Below are 13,412 nucleotides of genomic sequence, written 5' to 3' on the forward strand. Positions count from 1 at the left end.
AAATTACTAATATTAATGAAAATAAACTATTATTAAAAAATATTAATAATATTTAAAACACCATAAAGGATCTATATAGCACTTTCAAAAGAACTCATGGTTCTTTATGGAACATTTTAAAAGGGGTTCTGCTATTTTTATAATCCAAACTAATTTGGCAAAGTTTAGAAACTTTAGAATCTGTAGGCTTCTGAAAACACCTTTTGCTTTAATTGTATTAACCTATATTTATTTCATAGCCAACATTTATACTGCTGAGGGCAGTAAAAGAAAAAGAAAAAAAATTTACACTACCAAAAAAAAGAAGAAGAAAGAACAGGCTACTGTGACAGACGAAAAGACAAAGGCTGCAGATATATGAAAGTTTTATTATTTATTATGCACTGGGATGGAAGAGCATTTGCTGAAAATACAAGGCAACTGATGTTGTAAACATTAAATATGTAGAAAATACAAATTACTTAATTTTGTTCTCAAACATATTAAATAACTATAAGAAAGAAACATTTGTAGTGTTACTTTCTCAGAACATTTAATCAACAAAATCTGTCACATATTAAGATTAATTCCTGTATGACTAGTTTGTATCTCTCCTTCAAATGAGATCAGAAATGTTCACCTTTTTGTCAGTTTGTGATGCACAATTCACATAAATGAAAACAGAGATTGAATATTCGGTAACACTTTAGAATAATTGTCATTAGTTAATGTATTAACTAACATGGACTAACCATGCGCAGTACATTTGTTACTGCATTTGTTCATCTTCGTTAACGTTAGTTAATATAAATACAGCTGTTCATGGTTTGTTCATGTTAGTTCACAGTGCATTAGCTAATGTTAACAAGATTTTAATAATGTATTAGTAAATGTTGAAATTAGCATTAACAAAGATACATAAATGCTTTATAAGTGCAGTTCTTTATTATTTCATGTTAACTAATGTAGTTAACTAATGTTAACTAATGACCATTATTCTAAAGTGTTACCGAATATTCTTGGTCACTAATTTGGGTTGCTATAAAAGAACCCTTGGCACTTTGTAAGACTGCAAACACAACTCATGGCAGGCCACATATGGCACAAATTTGTTTAAAATAAAATACAATAAAACTTAGAACAAACTGTAAAAATTATATTTGGTCATGTAATACACTGGCAAAAAAGACAATCTTCAAATATCCTTCAACACAATTCACAAAATCATGTGTTACTTACAGAAAACATATTTAGGGAATACGAATAAAAGTGTAGGCACAATTAAATCCATAATGAAGCAATAACAGACTGTTACTCAAATAATAAATGTGAAACCTACACCCTATTTACAAGGCATTATATTGCAGTTTTTTTATTTTTTGTTTGGACACCTATAATTAATAACACCTTATCCTGTAGTACTTTTGCTATCTTTCATAAACTGCATCATATGGCCCTTCATCCATATCTGAGAGACTTTAGCAATATTCCATACATGTTTTGCCAATATCTGTTTTCATGTATTTAGGAACATGTAAGAAGCTTGTAGGAAAGAAGGGGTGAGCGACAGCACGGTTAGGTAATGGTTAGCACAGCTATGATCCAGCCTCTTGTTCCTGTCCCAGCGCTTCCAGTAGCAGGCCCATGGGAGTCCTCTTCAATCCTATACTCTCCAACTTATTCTCTAGTTTATTCTTAAGGCTTCTGAGTCTTACTGAAGCATGGATTAGGATCACTGCGAGGAGAAAGCGTCAGAGAGGTCTGTCATGGTGTGATATGACAAAATAATACACATTGCTCAATCAAATCATGGGTACATACAAAGTATTAACAGAAAAACACAACTAAAAATGTTTAAATGATCTAATGAGATGCTAGTACTTTTTAGTGTAAGGAAAAAAAGACTAAAGCAACAAAGAATACTAACATAATATGGGGAAGGCAATGCCAAAGAGGAAAACAGCTACCCCTCCTAAAACGGACAGAAGAAGGTAGCTGGAGCCCAAAATTGCAGCCAGGGAGAGCGATGGATGATTCCTCCGGAATCGTCGGATTACCGCCTTGTTTTCAGCTGCCCAGACAAACCCCAAAAACAGAAGGACCACAATTGTTGCCCCAAGGATCAGCTGGAGTGGTTGGAAATACCTATGGCACAATAACACACACAAGAAATCTTTCTTGTTTTTTATTAACTTTTGTAAGTTTTTATTTGATTTTATGTTGACTTAAGTCTGTTATAGCTTTGATTCATTTTTATGTCAGTTTTAGTACATCAAAGGGAAATATGAGCCACTGAAAGTGGAAGGAAAAATGTGTCTTAATCTGGAATGAGTAGGCTATATGAGAACTGTTTGAAAACATTTGATCACTGCACTGCTTCATAACTGTCTATGTGAACAAAACAACGTCTTAATAAAACTGCCAAAGCCATTGAAACACATTATCATTATCACTCCAACTATCAATCCAACTCCTAACAGAGAAGTGAATGTTTGTAACGCAACAATGGCCTGAACCTTTAATTTAGGTCACACTACAAAATACTTAATAGTGAGTATTTTTAAAAACATTCAATACAGAACATAACACAAATGTGGTTACCTGGTTAAGGGTTTTAAAAGAACAGTGAATAGGTCTGAATGAACGTACACGTCACTAGTGTTTCCTTACCCGACTATAACCAAAAATGCCACGGCGGAGGCAAAATAGTTCGACTGGTAATACAGAAGGTTGTTAATGATTCGGTTATTCCACCGATCCAAGTTACGAACATCTGGCACGGAGAATCGGGCCGAACCCAGCAGAAAATCGTCCAGGGTTCTGAAAGGCGGAGGCTGAACGTCCACCATTTTTGACACTTTCGGTGACTACATTTACCAGCATGCATTGCAACCCACAACACTGAAAATACGAGAATACGGGAAAAAAGCTGTCAAATACAAAAACCAAAAACCAAAAACCAAAAATAAATAAATAAATAAATAAATACAGGCTGGGCAATAACAAACAAAAATAAATAATACTTTTGATCATAACATAGTCTATTTGGTGCAGGTGGACAAAATGATTTATTTTTAGATGATTTGCATGTCATAAAATGTCACGTCAATTTCAAACAAGTGTGTATAATTTGCAGCTCAAAATTTCAAGTCCAGAATTTACTTGAAATTGGAATTGACAGCTGAAATTTACTTTCAACTACTAGGATACAGTATATATATATATATATATATACCACTTTGGATAGATACTGACCACTGCAGACCGGGAACACCCCACATATAATACATATATATATATTATAGTATATTATAGTATATATATATAATATATATATATATATATATATATATATATATATATATATATATATATATATATATATATATATATATATATATACACATATATATAATATATATATAATATATATATGTGTTATATGTGGGGTGTTCCCGGTCTGCAGTGGTCAGTATCTATCCAAAGTGGTCCAAGGAAGGAGGAACAGTGGTGAACAGGCGACAGGGTCATGGCTCATTGATGCACGTGGGGAGCGAAGTCTGGCCTATGTGGTCTGATCAAACAGACGAGCTACTGTAGCTCAAATTGCTCAAGAAGTTACAGTGCATCGCAGTTTGTTGCATATGGGGCTGCATAGCTGCAGACCAGTCAGAGTTTCCATGCTGACCCCTGTCCACCGCTGAAAGCACCAGTGGGCATGTGAGCACCAGAACTGGACCATGGAGCAGTAAAAGAAGGTGGCCTGGTCTGATGAATCACATTTTCTTTTACGTCATGTGGATGGCCAGGTGCTACTAACATATTGGTGCCAGATACCACAGCACACCTTCAGGGGTCAAGGGAAGTCCATGCCTCGACGGGTCAGGGCTGTTTTTGGCAGCAAAAAGGGGACCAACACAATATTAGGTCATAATGTTATGCCTGATTGGTGTATATATTCATAAGCCATTTTATAAAATATTTTAAAATTGTCCCTTCATTTTAAATGGATAGCAATATCTTGAATCATGACTGAAAACGTACAAGTATGAAAATTATTGAGAAAATTTAAAATAAAGCCATAACAAGTGTGTTTATGTTTATGCCAGATCCTCTCCTAACTTTGCATATAGGTCAGTTGTTAGAAAAAAATATCTCATTATTGTGCCACATTGGTGAGGCAAGTATACGTTTAATTTGCTAATACTGTATCTTTGCAGGGCTTTAATAAATACAAATTATTATTTTGTTATTACAAACTTTTTATCATGAGGATCCTGATATGATGCGTGCCAAGTGCCAGAAGTTTCAAACCAGGAGTTATAAAAAGTAGGTTTTTCCAGAAAATTCTAAATGTAAATGGTGGAAAAACAAACAAAATCAAAATCAGATGTATACATTCTTGTAGGTGGGGCATGACTTAGGGATTCAGAGGAAAATGGGATTTATTAGTCAAATAGAACCATCCCACCACGTTTGGAGTCTCTACGAATGATGGTCTCTGACATCCAGACATGTTTAGAGCAGAAAAAGAATATTTGGCAAAACAGTAGAAATACTATAGGGTTCCAGCACCATTACTAACACCTACTAATAATAACACCTTTAAAACAATACAGGCCTATGCATCAACCATTAAATTCTTTATTGAGACAGGTTACTTATACATACATATTCTCTTATTCTTGTCTCTATAGTACTCCAAAAAATAAATAATAAACAAAAAAAATACAAGACATCACACAAAGATCATGATAGAGAGTAGGAAAATTACCATATCACCAAACTGGAGAGATTAAGGAGCATTAAAGTTGAATATCAACTTCAACAACTGTGTCTCTTTTGACTGTACATTACGTATTGGAGATTAATTCATTTCAGTTGATCAGTAAAGAATGCAGGAGAGGCTATGTAAGAATGGAAAAGATACAAAGTCTCTTATAAATCTCAATTTTAATAACTTCAGAAGATCTGAAGCAAACTCTAAAAGATATTTCTGTACTGCAGCTTTGCATAGCCTTGTTTGCATCAGTGATATTAAAATCAAAATATAAACGATTTCAAAATTAATTTTCATAGGATTCATTATTCAGGTCTTCTTGCAACTTCACAATTAATTACTTACCCAGAAAATATAACAACTAATTAGTCAAACAATCCTGTATAAACCTGACAAAAATCTTTGGGTGACAATTTCCCCTTTGCAACAGGAGAAAATACAACTGTATATTACAATTCATACATAAATACAAATTACTTACTGCAGTGGCCATCTAATAAAGTGGAGTGCATGGTTGACATATTATTGTAGGCCAACCAGGAAGCATCACCCTCAAAAACCCAATATGATTTTTCCATATTGCAGAAAATAAGGTTTGTGACAAACAAAAGTTTATCATCATGATAATCTTCACAAATGAACGCAACTTTTATGAATTTTGAAGCATAAATACAATCGGCGAAGTCAAAAGCTAAACATAGGCTAAAATTGAACTACACCACGGTCGCATGACTTCAACATCACCATAAGCTTCCTTGAAAGTTTGTGTCATAAAAGTTTGCAATTACAAACGTAACTAGGCTGTGGAAGCGGATTAGTGAGTAGATTAGTTGACCTGTTCGGCTGATGACGTTTAATGTCCCAGACAACCTCTCTAGTCCCATTTAGCCACTTGTTAGTAACCGCCTTTTACAAGACAAATAAAAGCTTAAAAGAAAAATCACAAGACGATATATATGATATTTTATATCATAGAATAAAAGGGGAAAATATCTTGAGTTTGTGTTCACCACAGACATTGGGCCCTATTTGATCTGAGAGCATGGTCTGAAGCGCATGGCGCAGGTGCACTTAGGGCATGTCCAAATCCACTTTTGCTAGTTTAATGAAGGAAAAAATGGTTGGCGCACCAGGCACATGGTCCAAAAGGGTTGTACCTAGTCTCTTAATGAGCCATGGGTGTGTTTTGGCGTAACATGCATTACCCGCTTATAGCCACATATTACTAACGCACCCTTTAAATAACACAAACAATATTGCACTATTGACTTTAGACCAGGTCTTTGTTGGTCAATGGCGCAGTCGTTTTCCGTTTTCAGTTGCCTCAAAATAGCACCTCGTTTTCAGACCCGCACACCCATTGGTGAACAGATGGGTGCGAGTGCATTTGCTATTTAAACAACGTGGATCAGGACGTGAAAATGATAACTGCGTCGAGCTGAAACAAGCAAAAAACACTTGCGTCGTGCTTGGCGTTGCATTGCGCCAGGTGTATGATAGGGCCCTTTATTTCAAGCCTTTCACCAAAAACCCATCGAAAAAACCCACTGACTTCAGGACGATAGAACCAGTGCTACAATGCCAACTCATTTCCGGGTTTTGGCCAACAAAAATATGTCATCCCTGCAGCACTCTATAGAGGATAAAAGGTTCAGGAGTATCCCCTGTCTCAGGAGGGTACTGTAAACTAAATCTCTTATTTCACAGTCTATAATATTACAGTCTCTACTGAAACACAGTGGTTTTACTGATACTGTCCATAACCACGTGTCTCTTGGCCTTCTTTCGGGGGAAGCTGACTCGGGTCCTCCACAAAAGGACTCGCTATAGATGAAGAGAAGGTGTAGATAGTGAACATCTCTGAAGCAGCTACAACAAAACTAAAGGTAATACAATTTTCAATAGAAAACATTTATGTAGTAACACAGTGTTTTGAAGTATGTAGATATTGTGGCCATGAATTCAGAATTAATTCCCAAAAATGATCAATTTGTTCTCTCGTTTTAGGTCAATTATGGCCACGTTGTACTGATTTTTTACCCTGTTTTAATTACATTGCCATGAATTAGTACAATCTTGCCATGATTTACACAAATGAATAAAACATGGCAACAAATTAAAATGTAAACAGTAGGGTTGGGTATCGTTTGGGTTTTTTTCGATTCCGGTGCCAAACCGATACTTTTAAAACGGTTCCGGTGCCTAAACCCTTTTTTTTTTTTTTTAAAAAGGCCACAAAACGAGGTGGATGACATTAAATGGCTTTTTATTTATTTATTTTTTATTTAAATTGAACCATTTATTAAAAGTTTAATGTATACTTAAATGTATGAATATAAATAAATACAAAACACAATTTACTTATTTACAAATTATAATTTACTTATTTACAAATTCACAGTAAAACCTAAGCCACCTAACCCAACTACAACAAGCCTAATATAACTCTAAATAACAGTTACAGTAATAACAGCAGTAGTCTGTATTCTTGGTATTCTACTAACCAGCTTCGAGCTTCAGCTTTATTTTGAAATATGATCATATTCTCTGGCTAAATATTTTTGAACGCATCGTCTTAATGACGCGTCATGTTTCTCACATGACACACAGCAGCCGCGTATCGGGTTTATTTTACTTTTTCTTTTTATTCAAAATATTCACAAACTTCTTAACTGTGTCACAAGCTATCTGATGTTCAAATGTGTGAGTGAATGTGTGTTAGTTGATCTATAAAGCGCAATGGGCGGCGCCATGTTAGTTTGCGCCTCAGAATCGGATCTGTCGGATTTACAACACTTGAGTTCATTCTCGTCTTACAAAATACATGAAAGTAAGTGACCAGTGAACTGGAAGAAGAATAGAGTAAACTATATAGTTACTATATAATGTGCATGTATCTGATGTGAATAAAACATGTAACGTTAGTCAAATTATAACCGTCTGAAAGGATTGTCATTGCCGCCTCCATAGACATCAGTGTGTGTTTTTTGCTAGTAGCCTACTTATGAGCATTTAAATGTCTGAAACCTGAAATAAACATGATGTGGTTGAAAACACTGGATAGTTGTCATGAGTTGTGATGTGACCAGCGCTGAGCGTCTGTCTCTGGCTCAGCCAAAGCGCGAAAGCACGTTTGAATTTTGGCACCGAAATGAGGAACCAAAATCTGTGTTCTGATTCGGTCCGGTACATACCGGTTATATAAGTACCGGTGCCATATTGGAACCGGATTTCGGTACCCAACCCAAGTAAACAGAATGAATTCTTAATTCACGGCCACAATATCAATTTTTTCTTCCAGCACGGGGCAAGGAATATGTTTTAGATACACTTTGTACCTCAAAAAACTGAACATGACAGAATCTGTATTATTGTGTAAACAATTCCTTTAAAGTTAATCAAAACTCTGAATCACCCAGACCTACACTTTAAAAAAAGGGTTTTTCAAAGCGATGCAATAGAAGAACCATTTCAGTGTTCCCCGATTAACTTTTTTCTAAAGTGCCCTAATTATGCTATTTAAAAGGTTCCTAATTTAGTTTTGGAGGTCTCCTACAATAGGTTTACATGCATCCAAAAACTTTTGTTTTCAGAAAACGGTTTGTTCGAAGATTCAGTCTCTCTTCTTTTTTATTACAGTGTTTGTTGGAAACGAAACACCTACAATATCTGACTTTCAGCTCCAGAGGCTTCCTCATATGGGGCGCCGTTTGTAAAGCGGCTCACGCTGAAAATAACAGCAACATTTTGACACATTTAGCTTCAAACAATGTTTAAAAAACTGGTATGAATTTTTGGCGGTCACTTTTTTAGCACATTTACAACAATATTTGTCAACTTAGAGATATTTTAAATAGTTAAATCTAAATGTTAAATCTAAATCTAAATGTTAATTGTTAAATCTAAATGTTAAATCTAAATCTAAATGTTAAATCTAAATCTAAATGTTAAATCTAAATGTTAAATCTAAATCTAAATGCTAAATCTAAATCTAAATGTTAAATCTAAATCTAAATGTTAAATCTAAATCTAAATGCTAAATCTAAATGTTAAATCTAAATGTTACATCTAAATCTAAATGTAAAATCTAAATGTTAAATCTAAATGTTAAAACCGGTTATCTGCATTCTGAATTTGCATATTAGTTAAATATTTAGTTTCACCCGAAACATTAAGATTCAACATTTATATTTAGATTTAACATTTAGATTTAACATTTAGATTTAGATTTTGTATTTAGATTTAACATTTAGATTTAACATTTAGATTTTACATTTAGATTTAGATGTAACATTTAGATTTAACGTTTAGATTTAACATTTAGATTTAGCATTTAGATTTAGATTCAACATTTAGATTTAGATTTAACATTTAGATTTAGATTTAGCATTTAGATTTAGATTTAACATTTAGATTTAACATTTAGATTTAGATTTAACATTTAGATTTAGATTTAACATTTAGATTTAACTATTTAAAATATCTCTAAGTTGATAAATATTGTTGTAAATGTGCTAAAAAAGTGACCGCCAAAAATTCATACCAGTTTTTTAAACATTGTTTGAAGCTAAATGTGTCAAAATTTTGCTGTTATTTTCAGCGTGAGTCGCTTTACAAACGGCGCCCCATATCCTCAGCGCTTGATACACAGTGATTCGAACAATGGTGTTGGTTTTTCCTCATCAATTCAAAAGTGAGTCCTCAACATTTTAATATCCATGCAAAGTGGATTCGTAGAGCTGAAAACAGCGTCTTCTCAACATGTCGACAACCAAAAACAAACTCTTCCAGGCCTCAGCTACAACTACAGTGGCTTAAGGAAAGATCAGAGTAGCCGTCGTTTCCCGGGCAGCCAATGAAGAGCATATTTATGCAAATTTGTTACATTGTTATGTAGGTATGTAATGGAAAGTGTGACGGAATTGCTGACGACTCAGTTAGAATCAGTTCTTTCTTTTGGGAGATTTTATGTTGTCCACTTTGATTTTTAAAACTTTGCATACCTTTTTCATTCACAAACAGCTATATTACATACTGCATGAAAGGTAATCATTTTTTAAAAAAAAAAAACGTAATAGGGGCACTTTAACAGTTCTTAAATGAACAATTGTTTTTCTTAGTGAGAAGAATATTTCAATAATTTGAAGAACTTTTTCAACTGTAAAGAAACTTTTGTGCAATGGAAATGTTCCGTGAGTGTTAAATGTTCATCATGAAACCATCTGTGTCAATAAGGAGCCTTTAATTTTGAGAGTGTATTATTTTCTGACATGTGTAACTCACGATTCTGAAACTGCTGTGCTGTATATCTAGTAAGAAGAATCCCAAAGCCCTCGATTAGTGCAAGCAGAATTCCCCCCATCATTGCAGAGCCCACCATGGCTAGGGGACCACCTGAAATACAAACATTGCAAACACATTTCTATCATGACAACTCTATGAAGATTTTTAGCATAGTAATGGATATGACAATGTTAATGTATTTGGTCTTGCGGAATAGTTGCGCGACGCTGCTGCTGAATTGCTGCTGCCGTTGATTATTGCTGCTGCTGAAGAGCAAGTACAGGAACTTGCTACTGCCAATATACGCCGATACGCTGCTGCGAGTAAGACATAGTGCTGCTGCACAAATAGCATACATCAATAACCCATAGCAGATCTATACAGGTAGACCTGGGGAAGGTAGAGGGTTTAGTGGAACTCTGAAACTCGCTGGAAACTGCTATAGTACATGTAACCAGCCGTTTACATGCATTGAGCAACAAGCTCATTGGCTGCATATGCAGCATGGACCAATCCGCTTGTGCCAAGTAGTTAATGCGGTAATTATCATCAGTTTGCGTTAGAACCATCTAGAGTTTCATGACAGAACTATGTATTTTCAATTTGCAAACTCCAGATTTCAGAGTTAATTTTTCACCGCGTGTCTTTAGTAAATCCTGACGGTAATTTTTTAACGCTAAAAGAGGGTTTGCGCTGGCGCAAGCTGTTAGTAAATCTGGCCCATATTGTTTTCAGTTGTCATGCATGTCCTAGCAACGAGGCGCATTTTCTCTGTGAGTTTGTTGTTTACAGAATTACTTGAAAGTCTGGTAGCGTGTGATTCTTAGGCTTTCCTTTGTACCCATTTGACAAGTATATGATGCCTGATGTTTTAAAATCTATTCTAATTTAAAGTCATGTAGTGTTTTCCAGCAGTCACATTATTATTGTATTGTGCAGTCACAATACAATTTCTGTGAAATTTTGTGGGGCAAAAAAGGTCCATCGTCCATTACTAGTGTAGCAATGTATGAATCACTGCTCACACAGAAGTCACTTTCAAACCATGCAGCTTTCTGTTGGTCAATGTGGCAAAGTCACGTGACCAACTTCAACATTATGCAAAATCTGTGTGCCAGAACTAACGCTACGCTTGATATGGGAGAATACTCTCCCCTGAAGATTTATTCCCTTATTTTTGCTGAGCTTTTGTTTACATGTATTAAATAAATACTTCTACTTTTGCTTAAAGTGGTGTTTTGTTTTCACTCTAAGGCTGAGGTTGAAGTGTGTTCTCCACGTCTTTTTCTTGGTTATTTACATCTCTACGTTCATTTTTGGTATTATCTTTGCTTTTCATTTGTTATCTTCCCTCCTGACCCCTAGACTCAGAGGAGAACGTAACAATTGATAATAGAATAATGACCACAATGCTAAACTTACTGCGTGCAGCCAGTATAGCTCCAGTCATGGCTCCACTGGTGATGGAGTTCCAAGGGTCTTCCTTACCCCGTAAACGCACAAGACCACAGTCTATGGTGGAAAAGAGTCCACCCCACACAGCAAAACTACCTGCAAGAGAAACAGAGCCCAATTTATACCACATTAGTGAATCACTGATATACAAAATTATACATAATGGTTTTATATCACACAATATCAGACCAAGAAACAATACACAAAAATGATTCTGCAACATCACCTCCAATCTGTGGTGCTCTTACTCTCACAGCATTTGCGCTTCCTCTTAGCCTGTGTCGTACACCCTATAATAACAGTGGGTGTTTATTAGTAGTAACTGTATTGTATTGTGTATTGTATTGCTCAGTTGTTTTGTTGATGTCTGTAAAGCATACCACAGGTGCGTTCCGAAAGCCTTTAACTGACTGGAACACCCCTCCTCCAATTGCCCCCATGGTAAATGCACCTCCACAGTCATCAACGATCCTCCATGGACTAAAAAAAAAGATTAAATAAAAAGAGCTGTGTTATTCAGTTATTATCCCTATAAAATATACTGTATCTAAGGCATTTAAATGACCAAAATGATCAAAACTTTGCAGGAAACCCTGTTGTTGTATTCTACATGCCTTCTGCCCTCTAATATTATTCTAAAATGTCCCCCTTCAGGTCTTTTTGCTGTAAAAAAAAAACAAAACAAAAAAACTTTTATATTGTTATTAATATTTTAAGATGAACATTTACTGGCCCGAAGCAACTTAGGTTCACTTGATTATCCATATATCATAATTTGTCTATCAAATATGATACAACATGTTCTCAAACATCATTGTATTGAATTGCATTATATGATTTGCCTACCACAATTAAAAAACTAAGCATTTAAATATCATATCCCTAAGACATATTATTGAGAGATATAGAGTGATAACTGATATTTGTACTGATAATTTATGGAAGTCTGGTATATTGTTATAAATATCTTATCACATCACCAAGTGTGCATATTTGTGCTCTGTTTAGGACTCTGAATGTAACTTAGGTGAATATTTCCTCCTTGACTATGAACTCCATGTTCTCACAACATATTATATGAGCCATAAAAGCCTGATGTTACACACAACATAAAACACACATGCAAGATTTTATTTTACATTTATCTAAAAGTTCAATAAACTGTTAGATTTTCCCCCCTGACTATTATTTGATGTATCTACATGGATATTTTATTATTATTATTATTATTATTAAATATGATTTCATATGGCTTTACAATGATACATCGTTGTACTATGTCAACAAACTTAATACTAAACAAAGCTGCCAGTGAAGGAAACGAGCGATTATTGTGCCTCTTCAGTGCTGAGATGATATCCCACATGATAGCATGTTTATCAAACACTCGGTGTAATGTGTCAACAGTGTGTGTAACTGTTACAGTAGGCTATAGAAAATGACAGCTAAGACCAACCGATGCACAATACGAAAACAAATCAGATTATAAACTGCTTCAAATAACAGCTATTTTCTGTCATGACCTGAAGTGCGGACCCCTCGGAAGTGAAGTCTAATAAGTACTTTACCAGGGTTCACGGGCATATTCCTCCATGCTAAACTGCTGACGTCAGAGCGGGTACGCAATTTTTCCGTGACAGAAGGTGAAGGTTCAGTTTAGAACCAATGAACTAGGGCCTGATATCTAAACGTTGCGTACGCACAAAAACGCACAATTTCCACGCACATATCGGGATTTATAAAAAAATAAAAAAATAAAAGTGACCCTGGAGAGACAGCGAATAAAGTAAACAGAATGATTTTAAACTGTTTTCATTTTGATATACACATTTAGATGACATATTCCACTCTCAGTAATTTTTAAGCACTCAAAATTACATAAAGTCATTATACAGAAGTTCAACAAAAATTAGGC

At 34.9% G+C, this 13,412-nt stretch overlaps 2 protein-coding genes across 4 annotated transcripts; both read right to left on the reverse strand.

The window, feature by feature from the left end:
* Positions 1 to 349: 349 nt before the first annotated feature.
* praf2 (PRA1 domain family, member 2) lies at positions 350 to 2,844 on the reverse strand. Of its 2 annotated transcripts, XR_013817267.1 has the most exons (4): positions 2,650 to 2,844; positions 1,907 to 2,124; positions 1,007 to 1,714; positions 350 to 683 (listed from the first exon to the last, which is right to left on the reverse strand). XR_013817267.1 is itself a non-coding variant. In XM_079826382.1 (3 exons), the coding sequence occupies exons 1-3, from the start codon at positions 2,826 to 2,828 to the stop codon at positions 1,575 to 1,577; spliced, it is 537 nt and encodes a 178-aa protein (XP_079682508.1). In that variant the 5' UTR covers positions 2,829 to 2,844; the 3' UTR covers positions 350 to 1,574. The 2 variants fall into 2 exon arrangements, 1 of the variants encoding a protein (XP_079682508.1); XM_079826382.1 differs by having other exon boundaries at positions 350 to 1,714.
* Positions 2,845 to 4,598: 1,754 nt separating this feature from the next.
* On the reverse strand, positions 4,599 to 13,135 carry timm17b (translocase of inner mitochondrial membrane 17 homolog B (yeast)). Of its 2 annotated transcripts, none has more exons than XM_079826285.1 (6): positions 13,066 to 13,135; positions 11,878 to 11,977; positions 11,724 to 11,787; positions 11,465 to 11,593; positions 10,043 to 10,153; positions 4,599 to 6,583 (listed from the first exon to the last, which is right to left on the reverse strand). In XM_079826285.1, the coding sequence occupies exons 1-6, from the start codon at positions 13,089 to 13,091 to the stop codon at positions 6,504 to 6,506; spliced, it is 510 nt and encodes a 169-aa protein (XP_079682411.1). In that variant the 5' UTR covers positions 13,092 to 13,135; the 3' UTR covers positions 4,599 to 6,503. The 2 variants fall into 2 exon arrangements, with proteins under 2 accessions (XP_079682411.1, XP_079682412.1); XM_079826286.1 differs by having other exon boundaries at positions 4,601 to 6,583; positions 13,021 to 13,099.
* Between the last annotated feature and the right edge of the window lie 277 nt (positions 13,136 to 13,412).

This window comes from Gobio gobio (assembly GCF_949357685.1).
Source record: "Gobio gobio genome assembly, chromosome: 10".
NCBI classification, from domain to species: domain Eukaryota; kingdom Metazoa; phylum Chordata; class Actinopteri; order Cypriniformes; family Gobionidae; genus Gobio; species Gobio gobio.